Below are 16,419 nucleotides of genomic sequence, written 5' to 3'. Positions count from 1 at the left end.
CTCAGCATTGCGGAATCGTTCAGGTCTCTGATGCGTATAGAAAAATCTAAAAGACAAATCAATAAAGTTGTCCTTGTCCCGCCTACATGCTTTCTTTACTTCGTTATGCAATTTTAGATATTGAGTCATATTTGAACTGTTATTGAGACCTTGTTCGTTTAAAGAACTCTGGCATTCTATAAGTTTCCAGGTATAATCGGAAATCCAATCTTTTCGTCTTAATCGTCTTTTTCGTTTTAATAAAGAATATTTTCACCAAAATATTGGTTTTACATTTCTGATTTTTTGATCATTTTGTAGTTTAATACGAATATGACGTGTGCGTGAGTGTATTTCTGACTAAAAGTATGACGTAGTCGCTACGACGAATTCTCTTAGAGTGGTAGTACTGGCATTAGGACGCATAAAATTAAAATTACTTTTAGCAATATTTATTTATTTTATTTTGTTCGAAACTTATAATTATTTTTTTATTATGTGTTATTTCCAAGTAGGTAAGTATATGGTTTCATTTAGTAACAAAATTTCAAAATTAACCTGTATGTATAACCAATCTATTTAACAAATATATAGTTAATAAATTTCGTTAGCCAGTTCAACCCAATATCGTATATTTATTCATATCAACTTCAGACTTGTAGCAATGGTATCTGATGTTGTTGTTGTCGAAGGATTTAATTTTATCTATTATCATGTTTTGTGTATGCGAATATCTTGCTCCTTTTGGGAATATTTCTAAAGCGAATTTATAAGTTTCATATTTTTCTATTTCGACCAATCTGGAGCTTATTGCAGTAAACATATACTCCTCTTTGGCAAACTCTTCTTTAACTTCGAAGGGCCCATGAGATATTAAACTGCGGAAAGATGTTACCAAAATGTTGGCGATTGTCCTAAATGCTAATGTGTAACACTTATTTTCCTCTATAAATTCATTAAATAATCTTGCAAATTCTTTAGCAAAGTTGTCAATGTACTGTTCAAATGTCACAAAGTTACTAGAATCGCCTTGTTCGGCCAAGGTACGTCGTGCATCAACTATAGTATTTGCGGCAATGATAGTCAACCGTAAATCCCATATTGTGTCATATATCTCTACTAGCGGCACCGCTTCTAGTAAATCTTTCAATACTTGTTTTAGTAACACAACTCCGTGTAAGCAGTAGGTTGAATCGTGGTAACATATTTTACTCCCAAGGATCTCAACAAAACGAACCAAAAATCCCTGAAAAACATACTTATTTACTTTTTCAGACTTCCACAAGTTTATAGATTCTTTGACTAAAGTTTCGACTATCTTCAATTTACGTTCCAAAACTTCCTGGCTCGGTAGATACATGAGATATCTTGCAGTCAGATTCCATTTAGCGTTGAAGAAATCTTTTATGATTATATCCTTTTCCACTTTCAATTGTCCCTGTTTTAACATAATTGTAATATGCTCGCATACAATTGATTCAACCACATCTTGCTGCATTAATTCAAGATGATCTGCCATGTTCCTCAGTACTGCAGCCTTGCGGTTAATCAAGATCTTTTTATCAGGTAATGTATTCAATACCTGCCACGTACATAAAATATGATCGCCTAAGAGATGACTTGGAAGCTGTGTTTTTGTCATTTCTATGAACAATTGGTCATCGTCATCTTCACGAACATCCAAAGTAAACACTTTGAGAGTGTCATATAGTTCGTTTTTCAAATCATTTACAATTTTTTGGTAGATGTGCTGGTACATTACCAACCTTAATGATACATTTTATTTTCTTCCAAATACCCACCATTGTTATTTTTAAATCAAGAATGCTGAAAGACCGGAACGCTAAGCGTATGCCGTGTTTTTGAATGGACGTTGGCGAGTTTAGTAAGAAATTGACAAATTCCTTTAATACAGCAGGTTGTAAATTAGCTGCATATGATTGAAACATTGGTAAACAGAACTTTAAATAGTCACCTACTATATACTTCTGTGTTTCTGATAAAGGAACGATAGGGCGTGACAAACATACAAATTTACATATAGCTTTCCTGATGTACAGTATTTTCCGTTCAATCTCAACATGGTCTATTTTTGATTCAGTTGGAACATATTTGGAAACCAATCCAACTCTATCTGCATACTCTGCTAGATTAAATATTCCGTAAACGGCAGCATCGTAAGTTATTTCACATAATTCACCTGTAGATAGTATTTTATTGAATAATTCTACAAAATTTAGTGCAATATCGGTAGAAAAGTAAATCTTTAACTTTCTGAGCAGATAAGTAAGATTGAATCTCGTTCTGTTTTCAAGATTTTTGTTGAGTAATGTAATTTTTGATACTACTATAGATGCATCTTTTTTTAAATCTTTCACCAGGACAAATTGTGTGAAGGGGATTTCTTCTTCCCTAAAAACTGTTATACTTGTATTCCTCGCGGTCTAGTGCGACGAATTTCATGACTATATCTGGAATATCTTTTTAGGCTTATCATATCGAATCATTAGTTCCAATAGACTATGTATATATTTTCTAACACCAAATTTAGTGTGTTCATCATAGTTTTCAACATTGAACTCATTTATTTTCTTTAAATAGTAATTAATTATGTAATTATAGACAATCTCAACATCCTCTGCAGTCAATTTGTCAGTTAGCTGTTTAAATAAGTACAAATTCAATCCATCATCAATGTGTTGCTTTAGAGCGTCATGTAGTTCTATTTTGTGAATGATAGCGTAAACTATTGCGACTAACTTATATTCTGCTCTGCAGCTATAGGCATTCTTATTATCGTAGACATCCATGCTGTGTAATATTTTATTAAATGCCTGCCAGCAATTCTCATCGAATTTATGGTAGCTATGGATACTTAATACTTTGTCAATAAACTTTTCTTTATTACTTATCATTTCGTTAACGAATCTCTGATAGTAATAATTAAACAACTTTTCTAATTCGCGGTCTGACTGTGCGCTGATGACTAGCACATTGACAATATCGATCCTGAGGTCAGCATTAGCAGCAATTAATATGTATTTTTTGAGAGGCTCAAATGCTTTGTCAAACGATACAAACTCGTACCATTTAAAATCTTGACCATGACCAAAATGCTCAAGACCAGACTTTACATGTTCCAGGGCCCAAGCTTCTCTCTCTGCATTTGTCATTAATTTGTATAAACCAGCATAATAAAAATTCATACTCATTTCAAATTCTTGTCCTGGGTAGTGCTTAGTGAAAACCTCTTTTAGGTATTGTAGCCGTGTTTCTAGCGGAATTACCTCTAGTATAAACTCATATTCCCTATAAAAGTCCCAGAATGTGTAAAAATATAGATTTGTAACATATTTTTTTACATCGTCAGCTGTGCTACATTTTACTAGCATTTTTCTATTCAGCATGCTTAGGTACAGTTTTGTGTGGCAAAACAGCCTGTTTTTGTGGTTGTTCATTATATGTTTAGAAAGTCGCAATCCAAACCTTTGATTCGATGGCCAAGTTAATTCATGTTTAAACATATATTTCTCAACGAGATCCAGATATTTAACATCCGACACAGAATACAGGTAGCTCAACAGTTTTAGAAAATTACAAACCTCGTATTTGTTTACTTCATCTAATACAGTTGTAGCTAAAGTGAATGAATCGCCAATAATGTTTACCATATCTTTGACAGAGATAAATATATGGTGGCCTTTAATCACCTCTACTTTCTTTGATTCTGGAGAATACCACAGAAACTTGAGAGCTATTTCCGGTAATTTCATTTTTATACAGTAAGAGCAGAACAGAGCTGCTCGATCACTGTCCGTCATGTGCTGGGATATCAACTTTAAAAATTTCCTTCTCATCTTAAATGGCATTTCTGGAAAGACACACTGTTCCAGGTAATCTGGATTGATAATGTGGGCATACTCTTGTTGATAAAGCCATTGACATTTTAATGCTCTGGTGATATACACGCTGTCTCCGCACTTGAGGGTCTCGATAATGTAGTCTATGTTTTTTTTCTTGTTTGCCAAGTCTATTTTAAACAGTCTGTCAATGTCAGTCTTCTCATTTTGTAATTTGACATTATCAAATGACACACCATTTGTTACTGCTTGATTCACTTTTGAGTTCAACTCTCGATGTCTCTCATTTAGACTGTTCCCAGTAAATATAATCATGTTGATGGATCTGAAAAAAATAAATAATTTCATTAATGTTTGATTCGTCTACTAGCAGCATACTTCGACTGTAGTAGTAGATTGTAATAATTTTAGGTTCAAGTTTCAATCAGGTCCCTAAGTTTTGTATGTAAATTGCCCAGGATTAAAGTTGGCATCTGATATAGTAATCTGCTTGCCTACAATCAGGTCATCTGATCAATATCACTTATAATTATTTGCACTAAGTGCAGCTCCGCTCACCACTTTAAGGACAAAATCTGAAAACTTATACTGTGAACATATTATCTTTATTAAATTTTAACTAACATGATCACAGGTAATAATAGTTGCTTTACGCCGAAAAATGTGTGACAACATGTTTTGTCAAATTATTATTAGTATATCATTCTGGCAATATGATTGTTTAATTTTATCTGTATTACTAATAGTGCCCACTCCGATATAGAATTATTGCAGATCCACATGCCCCGTACAACCAAGCTTCCTCTTCCCGAGTTACGCCTCCCTTATATCCAAACTTAATAAGGAGAATGCCCAAAACTAGGCTAACTTAGCGTCACTCATGCATCTTAACTTTATTAAAATTATCCATAAAAAAACATTATTTCAATTATTATCTAATTTATATTTATTTCAGTCATAAATTAATGAGGGTACTCTTTCGTTTTCTTGTTTCGCATTATAAATACGTAATGCACCAAAAGCATTTAGTGATAGTGTTAACGAAAAAAATCAAAATGAATAGAATTCTTTTTTTTAACTTTTATACTTCTATTTAAGTTACTGTAAAACAGTTACTAATTTTATATACTTATCTAAAAGACCCGGATATAAAAAATAAATGGGATTGTTACAACAAAACGAGAGAACTGGTTCTCATAGTACATGGTGTGTGGTTATTGAACAGTGAACACTATTTTATTTACACAAAACACCGGCAGCTTATGCCTAGATCTACAGTTCGTACATTAAATTTGCCTCTACTTGAAAATATTTCAAATTAATATTACACACGTGTGCAGTGGCAGTCTTTAACCAATGCGAAGTTCCGGGCGGCAAATCTTTGTCAACGTTTGTCTATTCGTAATCATTACTAGTGCCGGCCAGAGTTTCCGGTGGAAGCAAAATACTAATAAGATGCCCTATTTCAACAATAGGGTACTGGACTCATTTCTGTAAGACGCATAGTTTTCGATATCGCGAAAGAAGGGTTTTCACCTCTTTTTCCAAGATGGCGGCCTGGGGACAAGGGTGCTGACCCCACAAACTTGAGGTTAAGTTTCTATTGACCCCCCACACATATCCCAAAAATAAAATTGCGTCCTCTAACAAATGCAATATTCGGTTCTTAAATTGTAACATTTCAATGGACTAAGAAGGAATTATTAAATCCGGTAAAAAATCAACAAGTTATGAGTATTTGAATTTCGGTGGAAGGGGTAAGTAACAGGAAGCAGAAAAGAGGCCTCATTAAATATTGTATATGTAATGAGGAGTCTAGTATGTATTGTCGCTGCCTAGAACAGTTAATCGAGAGTGAGACGGTACTTATATCCTGGCGGTGTACCTAGGGTTGCCACCCGTTCTTTATAATAAAGTATTGTACGTTATTTTGGGTAATTGTACTCTATACTTTATGAGAACAATAAAGTACGCGAAAATACTTTATTAACCATGCTATGATTCCTCTAAGATTTTTCGTAAGAATTTTTGCGTAAAACAACGATAAGTAATGGTACAAAAATGGCAGCAATTATTTGATAAATCTGATGATATGTTTTTTAAAATTGTATGCATTAATTTCATTGTTATTTTATTACATCAGCACTCACAGAGAGAGTTCAAATTTTGTGATGTAAAATACCAAATGACTAGACGAACAAAATAATTCGTGTTTGAATGTGAAATAATAATTTTACTTGTTAAAAGTTCCCAAATTTAATTTATGTTTAGGAGCGAAAAATAATAAAGTAGAAATAATTTGTACTTTATTTTGACACCATGTACTTTTTCTTCTACCTTCAATTTACCGATGTACTTTATTTGCCTAAAAAAGGTGGCAACCCCTAACTGTACCTTTGCGGTGCCAAAGCAACGATAAGTATATTTTAGGACGAGCTGTCACACTCGGAGCTCAATATTTTAAGTTCGCGGATTGTCGTCGAATACCTACTATAAATATCTCGTTATTTGCTCGATTTTTTCAATTCCTAAAGAGCAAGTTTGACTGGATGCTAAATCAATTTAAAACCCATTGTTGTTGATAATGTATGGAAACATTTTATGTCGTGAAAGTTAACTTCTGAGGTTATACCTGCACTGGAATTTAGCCATGGGCAAGTTTGCTTCGGTTGTGGAAAGTATTTATTAAGATTTCGATCTTACAGTTTCTTTAGAATATCCAGAAAGGAATATGATGTACTTATATCAAAAATCTTATTTTTATAATATTATAACACACCTGGTTAATCTAAACGGAGGTGAACTTACTGTAATAACCAGTTTGTAAATTATGTAGATTATTATAAACATATCCACAATGTGCACAAAGTGTATGTTTTGTTTAAGAAAACTGTTTAACAACATTAATCATCTGAACATATTTATTATTTACTCAACTTCTCCATTGTATATTAGGTTTCAAGGCTGAAACGAGTTTGTGCTGCTTGTTGGAGACCAGCTAATAGAGAGGTTCACAGACAACAACAACATGACATGAACCGACCGACGAAGACGTTATTCAGTCTACAAGTGAAACTGGATTTGAAATCTCAGTGCCACCACCTTTGCCATCCCAACCGACTGCACAATGCTTCAGACCAGGTGCAGCAAAGATAAATTCAGTAGTATATAAGCTTGCTGCAGCTACATCAAGTTTTAATTTATTTCTGGGATGCCAAGAAAACGTGTATCTATATATGAAATGATATAAATATGTATATATATGAATAATTTATTTGAACCCGTAAAATGTTATACATTATTTATATTTTGTCAATATGAACTATACCAATTCGAAAAGCAGTTCTCTAAAGAAGAACGGGCACGAAACTATGGTGTTGCTCTTTTCAAAGTGAGTTTAAGGTATAAACTACAATACATTATACAGAGAAGAAAAAAATATGATTAGTTTTTTTTATTGTTTTTAGAGCAGTTCATTTATATGCTCGCAAAACATGGAATAAATTAATTTTAAATTTCCATCTGAGTGCACAACCCTCTTGGGAATCATAAAATATTATATTATACTTATAATTTTTACCTCTAGTACAGGGGTGCTAGAGGTAAAAATTATAACATACTATTTCTTTATTGCTAGGGACCAATAAAGAAATAGCCTTAAAAAAATTTGCTGATCTTTTGGAGCCTTGTATTGTGATTAAGAAAATTATTTTTGTTTCTAGTATTTAAACTACGGATATCACAAATTTTAGGAATATTTTCTATATTTTATGGACATAATATAATCAAAATATATTTCATCTGATTTCGTATTGCTTGTTTTATTTTTATTTCTCATGCTAATTACTATAAGGCTATGGAGTAAGACATCATGGGTTCAATTCCAAGGCCAGGCAACATTTTATCTCAATGTTTCTACCATGAGTTGTTCGACCGGGAATCCTCCAAAGAGGATTAGCGCTAAGTAGGCAGCCAGTTATAAAAACTAGCTCGATCTATTCTGCAATACATTGTGTTGTGCCGATGCTATGTTGGAATTAGATAGAAATAAAGATTAAGTATTTAATTTAATAAAAAAGACTTAAATCATGAAATTATCAAATGTTCAGTCAGTATAGTGAAAAAACTTTCAGGGAAAACCCTGCTAATCCACCATACTATCTTATTAAAAGTTACATTGGATTTCCATCTTATCAGATATGACAGTTCCTATCAGTTATTTAAAAGAGCATTTAAATCTAGGTGAAAAGATGGTTCAATAATTGTTTATAGTAATAACAAGTAGGTACTGCAATATTGAACTTAATTAGGCACATGATGGTACTGGTACTGGTATCTACCAGTGGTGAAAGGTGATTTTTTCCAGAAGGGAACTGTTATTGCAATACATACTTAACATCAAAATAATTAAGCAATTCAAATTCTGATTATTCCAAACTGTCATCAAAAATCCAATTGTTTTCAAATTGTATAAGATTTAGGACATATTCCCTATAGTTTGGTGAAGGTTTTGTAAAGACGCAGGAGCAGCTCAACTTCCATACAAAAATAGGGAATTCTCCTTTACCTATTTATAAAAGTAATGTTTTATAACTTACATTCAATTTTTTTTCATAATATAATTTAAGTGTCTATATATAAATAGCTATCTTAGTGTTTAATATAGATAATACACAAATGGAAATCAACTATCTTTAATATGTGATAACAACTAAAAAAGATAATATATCATTTTGATACCTATATGATTGATTAAGAAAAATAATTTGGTGTCAAACATTTTCAGTTATGTCTAAAAGATAGGATAACAAATTCTAAAAAAATAATTCTTTTAGCAAGCAGACAAAAAACGCAACAGTTCTTAAATCATTCTGTTATCTATTTCTTGCTTCTTCCAGCGTTCAGTACAGACACAGAAAATGTATGACTTTATTATTTTACTAGCGACCCGCCCCGGCTTCGCACGGGTGCAATATTTCTCCACTATTTAATGGATGTTATTATACATATAAACCTTCCTCTTGAATCACTCTATTTATTAAAAAAAAACACATCAAAATCCGTTGCATAGTTTTAAATATTTAAGCATACATAGATAGGGACAGAGAAAGCATCTTTGTTTTATACTATGTAGTGATTAGACATGGTTTGATCAATCCTTGTCTTGTTCCATATCTATTAAGTGAATCACTAAACTGTTACAAGCTCACTAAAATAATCAAAATGTTTAAGGCATAAGCTATGAAATTGTGTTGCAATTAAGTGGGAAAACATTAAAATAATTATCACTTTACAGGGATAAGATCACCATTATTTCATCTATTTAATCAATTACATGACGAATAAAGGTAGGTGTTTGGCATATTAATTTTTATTTCAAATAGGTTGGTATCCAATCGAAACAGAAAGAGTGACTCATAATCTAATTTGATGGGTGACCTAACTCGAGATACTGGCGAAAAATACATAATAATATTACACGAATAAGGCAAAATTTTATGAAACACCCACATATAATATTAGTTAATAGCTTACCTTGCCTACATTTACTTTAGATGAAATAATTATAACCGACAACTTTCTGTGTTCACCAAAGCAGTACACTACAATTTACTTACATGGAGTTCTCGTTAGAGAGTACTATATTCTTTGACATGAAGTAAGTAATATAGGTAGGTACTGTACACAACTGTCTAATTGACGTAAGAATTTAAAATGGCATTGACGTTTGCGATATGACCAGTGTTGCCAAACTACAATTCTAAAAATACCTATATCCTAGACACCAAAATACAGTGTTTCGGAGAAAGACAGAAAAATACGGTAAAAGTTAAAATAAAAATGCAGTGTATATTACAGGATAATTAAATTGACATATGAAGTAGAAAATTACCCACAATTAAATTTGGGGTATATTGTAATAAGCTTTTATTCGCTATCAATAGAACTGTCACTGAGGCACTTATCTCTAAATTTTAGTCTAGAGTGTTTTTTTTTCGCCTGAGTTGACAGCCCACCTTTACTTTCAGTAACTTCCTCCTATCCGAATTTCGACCACGGCGGCCAATCTCAACGGACATCAGCCAGGTACGCAGGATATATATTATTATAGTGCACAAGTGTGTGCGCAGTACACAGGTGCACTCTCTGTTCCTTCACTCTCATAGCTCGGTGAGACGGCAAGCCGACATTACCGGAAAGAGATCAGGCGCAGGCCCAATGGCTTTACGTGCTTTCCGAGGCACGGGGGTATCACACCGCCAACTTCCTGATTCCGAGCTGCGACTGGGTAATTTTTTTAAGATGGAAAAACCCAGTCACAATTATTTTGGCCCGACCCGGGATTCGAACCCAGAATCTCAGCTCGGTAGTCGTACTTGTACCATGTACAATTACAACTACGCCACCGAGGCAGTAGAACCATCTTCAGATATTTTTTTCAATATAACGTTAAACGCTCTTTTTACAGTAAACATTATATTAGCAAAAATAATTACAGAATAAAATTTTAGACAATTTTTTGACAACGTCCAACCAGAGAGAATAATAGAATAGTCGCCGCGTAACATTTCTTCTCTTCTGCCAGCCTGTCCGAGCAGCCAAATACTTCCGGAAACGTCCGATGTCAATGCTTAGGTATAATTCTATATGTTTAAACAGCCTGTTTTTGTGGTTTTTCATTATATTTTTAAAAAGGCGCAATCCAAACCTTTCACTACATGACCAAATTAAATTATATTTAAACACAGGTTTCTCAACAAGAACTAAATATTTTCCATTTGAGACAGAGTACAGGTAACTCAGCCTTTTTAGTAAATTACAAATTTCGTATCTGTTTACTTTATCTAACCAATGATAAAAGAGTATAGAGGATGAATGATATGGTCACGTGACATGCGGCACATTTAATGCATAAAATGGCGCCGACTCCGCCCCTTACAATAGTGATATGCTAGTACCGAAATTTTGTATCAACATCGAAGAATTAAAAGAGAGACAAACAAGCCCAAAAAAGATCAAATACGAAAAGGGTTAGGTTCTACCATAATATAAATATAACAAACCATAATATAAACAAACAAACTGAAACTGATTTATAAGTAACAATTGTTAAAGAAAGCAGTACCTGTTGTGACAAACATCCAGTTGTGTTTGATCTATATTTGTATGTTGCACTATTCCTTACTAAAAATTTAAGTTACAGATTAAGATATTTACTTAGTACATGATAAATGGAATAAGATAGCGTAGACAGCAATTATTTGGTTGGTTTTATTTTATTTTATTATTATGCTCTTAGAAACATAACTATGTTTCAGCAAACTAAAATCAATGAGCGTAAAGATGATGGTTAAGGTAATCAATTATAATAATTATTGATTATTTGCAATAACAACAATATGATTATGTATCTATTTCCGTGCATGCAAAGGTTGCTCGAAACATAAGACCGCCAATTGCTCACAAAATATTGACGAAATCTCCGTTATATGACGCAATCAAGTCCAAACGTGCCTTTAGAATCCCACTCCCATCTATTAAATCATCGTTTGCAAAAAGGTTCCCAATATACAGCCATCCATCCGTGTACAATAATGTCTCCTCTAAATGCTCCCTTAAAGACTGCACCAATCACGCAGCAAAAACAAAGTTGACCAATTTTCTCCTACGCCTCGATTACATTGAAACAGAAAACCTAATGAATAGGTATACAAACATATTAATAGAATAATTCCTTATATTATGAAAGTATCTATCGTTCATCATCACCGTTCACCACACATCACAACATTCATTCATCCTACATAGACCACACCCCGCTCCACAAACACTTTCTCATATACACCTTGCCAAACAATTAGCTCATACACATAAACTCTTGGTACAGTAACTTACTATGATCATGTTATGCTTTAAACTTGTTCCAGTGTATCTTTAGATTTGTTTGCTCACCTAATTTCTACAATTTAATTATTATTACTTTTTATAATAATTATTACTTTTATAATTATTATTACATTTTATTATTTAGCTCAAAGTTAAGTATTATAAATTGCACTGTTTTCTGCTTGCGGCTAAATACTTATATGTGACTTTTAACGTGGCAGCCCAAGATACAAGCGTAGCTTAGTTTGGGTGCCACTAGTAAATATTGTAACTAAATAATAATACTGTAAATAAATAAATAAATAATAATAATTGTAAAAATATATCTTACATTTCATCTTTATGTTGTTTCTTTTATGTTTATCTATTATTTTATGTAACAATTCTAATTTTATTCATAGCAATATATTAAAGTAATATTACTATTAGGTGAAGTATAATAATCATTACTATTTTACTTATCGGGAATATTGTTGGAAAACAGTTATCTTTTACTCGCGTTAATTCAACGTGTGGTTTATGCATTTCTTCTCAAAATGTAAAGAACGAATATATGTATTTGGTGTAGGATTCCAATCACGTCGCCTAATATTCTCAATTCATTTTGCCTTGGTTTTTAATTTTTTTGGTAATCTAAAAAAATTTCTAATTTCACTTAGTTTGTCGTTCTGGATAATACAGTATTGATGTGTGCTCTAACATTCTTTCAAAGACAAAAAACCGTAACTGATAAACGGGGTCTGTTAAAATATCGATATCGATAATTTCTAAACAAATCCACCCATCCCTAAGCTCGTGTGTAAACAAACATAATGATTTTAATGGATATACATCACGCCTAAAAGGGTTCAAAGCTTATCAAACAAGATCCACATATAATTTTATTTGATAATAACACATCCAAAATGTAAATATACAAAGATATTTACTAATTTTCGGTAAAACAGTTACTAACCTATGAAAAGATATTTCGGGGTCTTTCTTGCGTGAATTCGATTTGCATCCTTTCACACAACACTGAGTCATTTTCGAAACTTATCAAATACACTAATAAACAAACTAAACAATTGAGAATATGATTATATTACTTTAAATTCAATATTTATGAAGATTTGTTTACATCGTCTGACACTACATGTACTTGCTGACTGGGCTGCAATTGGGCTTGTTTGTCTCTCTTTTAATTCTTCGATGTCGATACAAAATTTTCAGTACTAGCATACAATAGTGATTATTGTAAGGGGCGGAGTCGGCGCCATTTTATGCATTAAATGTGCCGCATGTCACGTGACCATATCACTCATCCTCTATACTCTTTTATCATTGGCTGCAATAAATGGCGTTTCTGCCGCAAGGCGGTCCCAGCGTGTTGAAGTAAACGAAATAGTGCCATATTCGAAGGAAGCAATTATTTTGTCTTTTTTTGTTGCGTTCCAAATAAGCTTTGAGTAAAAGAGATAGACATATATATTGACAATTCTGCGTTGATTTCCCTAACATAAATATAACTTATTCATATAGCTAACTTTTGAGGCCTGTCCTCTGTATATTTAGTCATTGCATCTAACACAGTTCTAGCTACAATAAATGAATCATCAACAATATTTACCATATCCTTAATAGAGATTAATATAATATAGTGGCCTTTAATCACCTCTACTTTCTTTGACTCTGGAGCATGCTGCAAAAACTTGAGAGCTATTTCCGGTATTTTCATTTTTATACAGTAAGAGCAAAACCGAGATGCTCGGTTACTATTGGTCACATGCTGAGATATGAACTTTAAAAATTTTCTTCTCATCTTCAATGACATTTCTGGGAAGACATGTTGTTCCAGGTAATCTGGATTGACAATGTGGGCAATTGTGGGCAAAGCCATTGACATTTTAATGCTCTGGTGATATACACGCTGTCTCCGCACTTGAGGGTCTCGATAATGTAGTCTATTTGTTTTTTCTTGTTTGCCAAGTCTATTTTAAACAGTCTGTCAATGCCAGTCTTCTCATTTTGTAATTTGACTTTATCAAACGACACACCATTTCTTATTGCTTGATTCACCTTGGTGTTCAGCTCCCGATGCCTCTCATTTAGACTGTTCCCAGTTAATATAATCATGTTGATGGATCTGAAAAAAAGGTAATTTCATCAATGTTCAATTCGTCTACTAGCAGCATACCTTGATTGTAGTAGTGGATTGTAATAATTTCAGGTTCAAGTCGCAATCAGGTAATTAAAATTTGTATGTAAATTGCCCAGGAGTAAAGTTAGCATCTAATATGGTAATCTGCCCGACTATAATTAGGTCATCTGATCAATATATCCAAGGATTATTTGCACTAAGTGCAGCTCTGCTTATCATTTTAAAGATAAAATTTGTGAACTCATATTGTTAAAAACCTATCATCAAATTGTTACTAATACATATAATCACAGGTAATAATAGTTGCTTTACGCAGAAAAAATATTTGATAACATGTTTAATCAAATTGTTTTAAGTACGTAATTCTGGCAATATGATATCACTTTTATCTGTATTAGTAATACTAGCCAGTCCAATATATAATTACACATGGTCAACCCAACTTTGTCCCGCTGTCCACAGCTACGCCTACACTTTAATCCGAAGTAATAAATTTTACCACTTTATACTTAATAATAATGTTAAAAAAATTACATTCCAATTGTATTACTAATAAGACTGAACTGTTCATATTACACATAGCTATCTATAGATATAATATAGATAATACACTGTTATGTGTGAAAGCAACTGATATAGATAACATTGGTAAAGTTTTGTGACATTATTTTATTTTCATTTTCATTTGTAGGAACAATAAATTGTTACATTTTAGGCTATGTTGTAGACTAATCTTAATCTGAATGTTTATAAGAACACATAACCCACACCATAATACACATATTGGCATAATATAGAATTAAGAATGCTATTATGAACAGACTACAAGCTATTATGAAGTCATCTCTGACAATTGGAGAATAATACTTATATAAGTATTTTTTAAAACATGGAAGCAATTTTGAATACCTATATTATTGATTATGCAAAATAATTTGGAGGGAAATATTTTCAGTTATCTTTAAACAAAAAGAATTTAAAAACGATCGAACGATCATAATGTTATTATAGTAATAAACTGAACTAAACTAGTTACATTATATATTATGATTCAGCACCGTATTTGTACACCTGTCACTCCCACTCCCCATGTCTCCATCTGTCCCTGATTTACCAAATGTGTTACAAATTAAATATTTTTCAGTTAGGGTCTGTTCAAGTATTACGTAAAGCAATTTTTGAAGGTTTTTGACCCCCTCATGTAACGCGCCGTAACTTTTTCCTGTACGCCCCCGCCCCTCTCCAAAAGTTACGTAACTCTAAAGTGACATTTCTTTGTGTTATATTCACAATTATTTTACGCAAAAATCCGGAGTCGCTAAAATATGTTTGTTATAGTTTTAAAATAAAAAAAACAATGTAACATAATGCTTTGTACGAAAGCCCCCTCCCGCCCCTGTAAATCAGTTAGGTTAAGTTCTACAAGACGCCACCTCTCCCCAAATTGCGTTACGTAATACTTGAACGGCTCCTTATTATATTTTGTACTAGCTTCCGCTCGCAGCTTCGCCCGCGTGGATTTCGGACTTCAAAAATGGAGGAGGTGCTCAATTTGTCGGGATGTTTTTTTGATGTATGGTGGTATGCAGGTGGTCCGATTGTCCGGTCAGGGTCTGATGATGGGATTCAGTATTCACGCGTGATGGCTTATTATTAGCATATCATGTATAACTTTGGTGTTTCTATACCAATTTCTATGATTCTTTTTTATGGAATATTTAATAATGTTAACTTTTTAATTAGGGATGACTGAGAGTGTTATAAACGTAAGAGTAGACAAATATAATAAGAAAGCTTCGAACTGCTAAGCTATCGGGAGTTACACGTGTTATTGTGAGTCAACCATAAAAGATAGACATATGCTGTCGTGGGATATTTTTTACATAATTTTAAGGAGAACATTTCCGTCATACATGATTTCTGTGTAGCTTTAACCATTAAGGTTGCACACGCGACGGAAGCTTAAAAATGGAGTAACTTCTCCCGTTTTCCCAACATTTCCCTTCACTGCTCTGCTCCTATTAATTGTAGCGTGATGAAAAGTATACTATAACCAGCACAGGAGTATGACAAATAATTTTACCAAGTTTCGTTAAAATCTGTCGAGTAGTTTTTGTTTCTATAACGGTTATACAGACAGACAGACAGACAGACAGACAGACAGACAGACAGACAGACAGACAGACAGACAGATAGACAGACAGACAGACAGACAAAAATTTTACTAATTGCATTTTTGGCATCAGTATCGATCCCTAATCACCCCCTGATAGTTATTTTGGAAATATATTTCATGTACAGAATTGACCTCTCTACAGATTTATTATAAGTATAGATTAAATTATTGATTTCGGGCTGGACACACTAATGAAAATTTAACCAAACAGACTAAAAATCAATTGTTCTTCTTTGACATTCCGTTTTCACAACGAACCACGAAAAATATTTTTTATTATACATTTCTTTACTTACCTATAGATAAGCCACGACTAGCGGATCGCCCGCGCGGAAGAGGTAGCTGGGGGTGGGCATCGATATACACGTAGTTACTTT

The 16,419-nt window shown here is 32.9% G+C and overlaps 1 protein-coding gene and 1 long non-coding RNA gene across 3 annotated transcripts; both read right to left on the bottom strand.

Annotated features, from left to right (window-relative positions):
- Positions 1-2,041: 2,041 nt before the first annotated feature.
- Positions 2,042-9,574, bottom strand: LOC119190824. 2 transcript variants are annotated; one of them, XM_037443842.1, is made up of 2 exons: positions 9,458-9,574; positions 2,042-4,164 (listed from the first exon to the last, which is right to left on the bottom strand). In XM_037443842.1, the coding sequence occupies exons 1-2, from the start codon at positions 9,493-9,495 to the stop codon at positions 2,445-2,447; spliced, it is 1,758 nt and encodes a 585-aa protein (XP_037299739.1). In that variant the 5' UTR covers positions 9,496-9,574; the 3' UTR covers positions 2,042-2,444. The 2 variants fall into 2 exon arrangements, with proteins under 2 accessions (XP_037299739.1, XP_037299741.1); XM_037443844.1 differs by having other exon boundaries at positions 9,375-9,540.
- A 3,857-nt stretch (positions 9,575-13,431) lies between these two features.
- Positions 13,432-14,752, bottom strand: LOC115455931. Its single transcript, XR_003939838.2, has 2 exons — positions 14,294-14,752; positions 13,432-13,851 (listed from the first exon to the last, which is right to left on the bottom strand). It is a non-coding gene; the product is annotated as an uncharacterized LOC115455931 (long non-coding RNA).
- Positions 14,753-16,419: the final 1,667 nt, after the last annotated feature.

This window comes from Manduca sexta, chromosome 5 (genome assembly GCF_014839805.1).
Source record: "Manduca sexta isolate Smith_Timp_Sample1 chromosome 5, JHU_Msex_v1.0, whole genome shotgun sequence".
Taxonomy (NCBI): domain Eukaryota; kingdom Metazoa; phylum Arthropoda; class Insecta; order Lepidoptera; family Sphingidae; genus Manduca; species Manduca sexta.
The sequence above is the reverse complement of the archived record's forward strand: the minus strand, read 5'-3'. Positions and strand labels throughout refer to the sequence as shown.

Excerpts from the sequence above, each read along its gene's own strand:
- LOC119190824 (XM_037443842.1), bottom strand. The coding sequence starts at position 9,495 with ATGTCAAAGAATATAGTACTCTCTAACGAGAACTCCAT. Across the intron at positions 4,165-9,457 it reads CTCTCTAACGAGAACTCCAT|ATCCATCAACATGATTATAT; the intron begins GTAAGTAAATTG and ends TATTTTTTTCAG.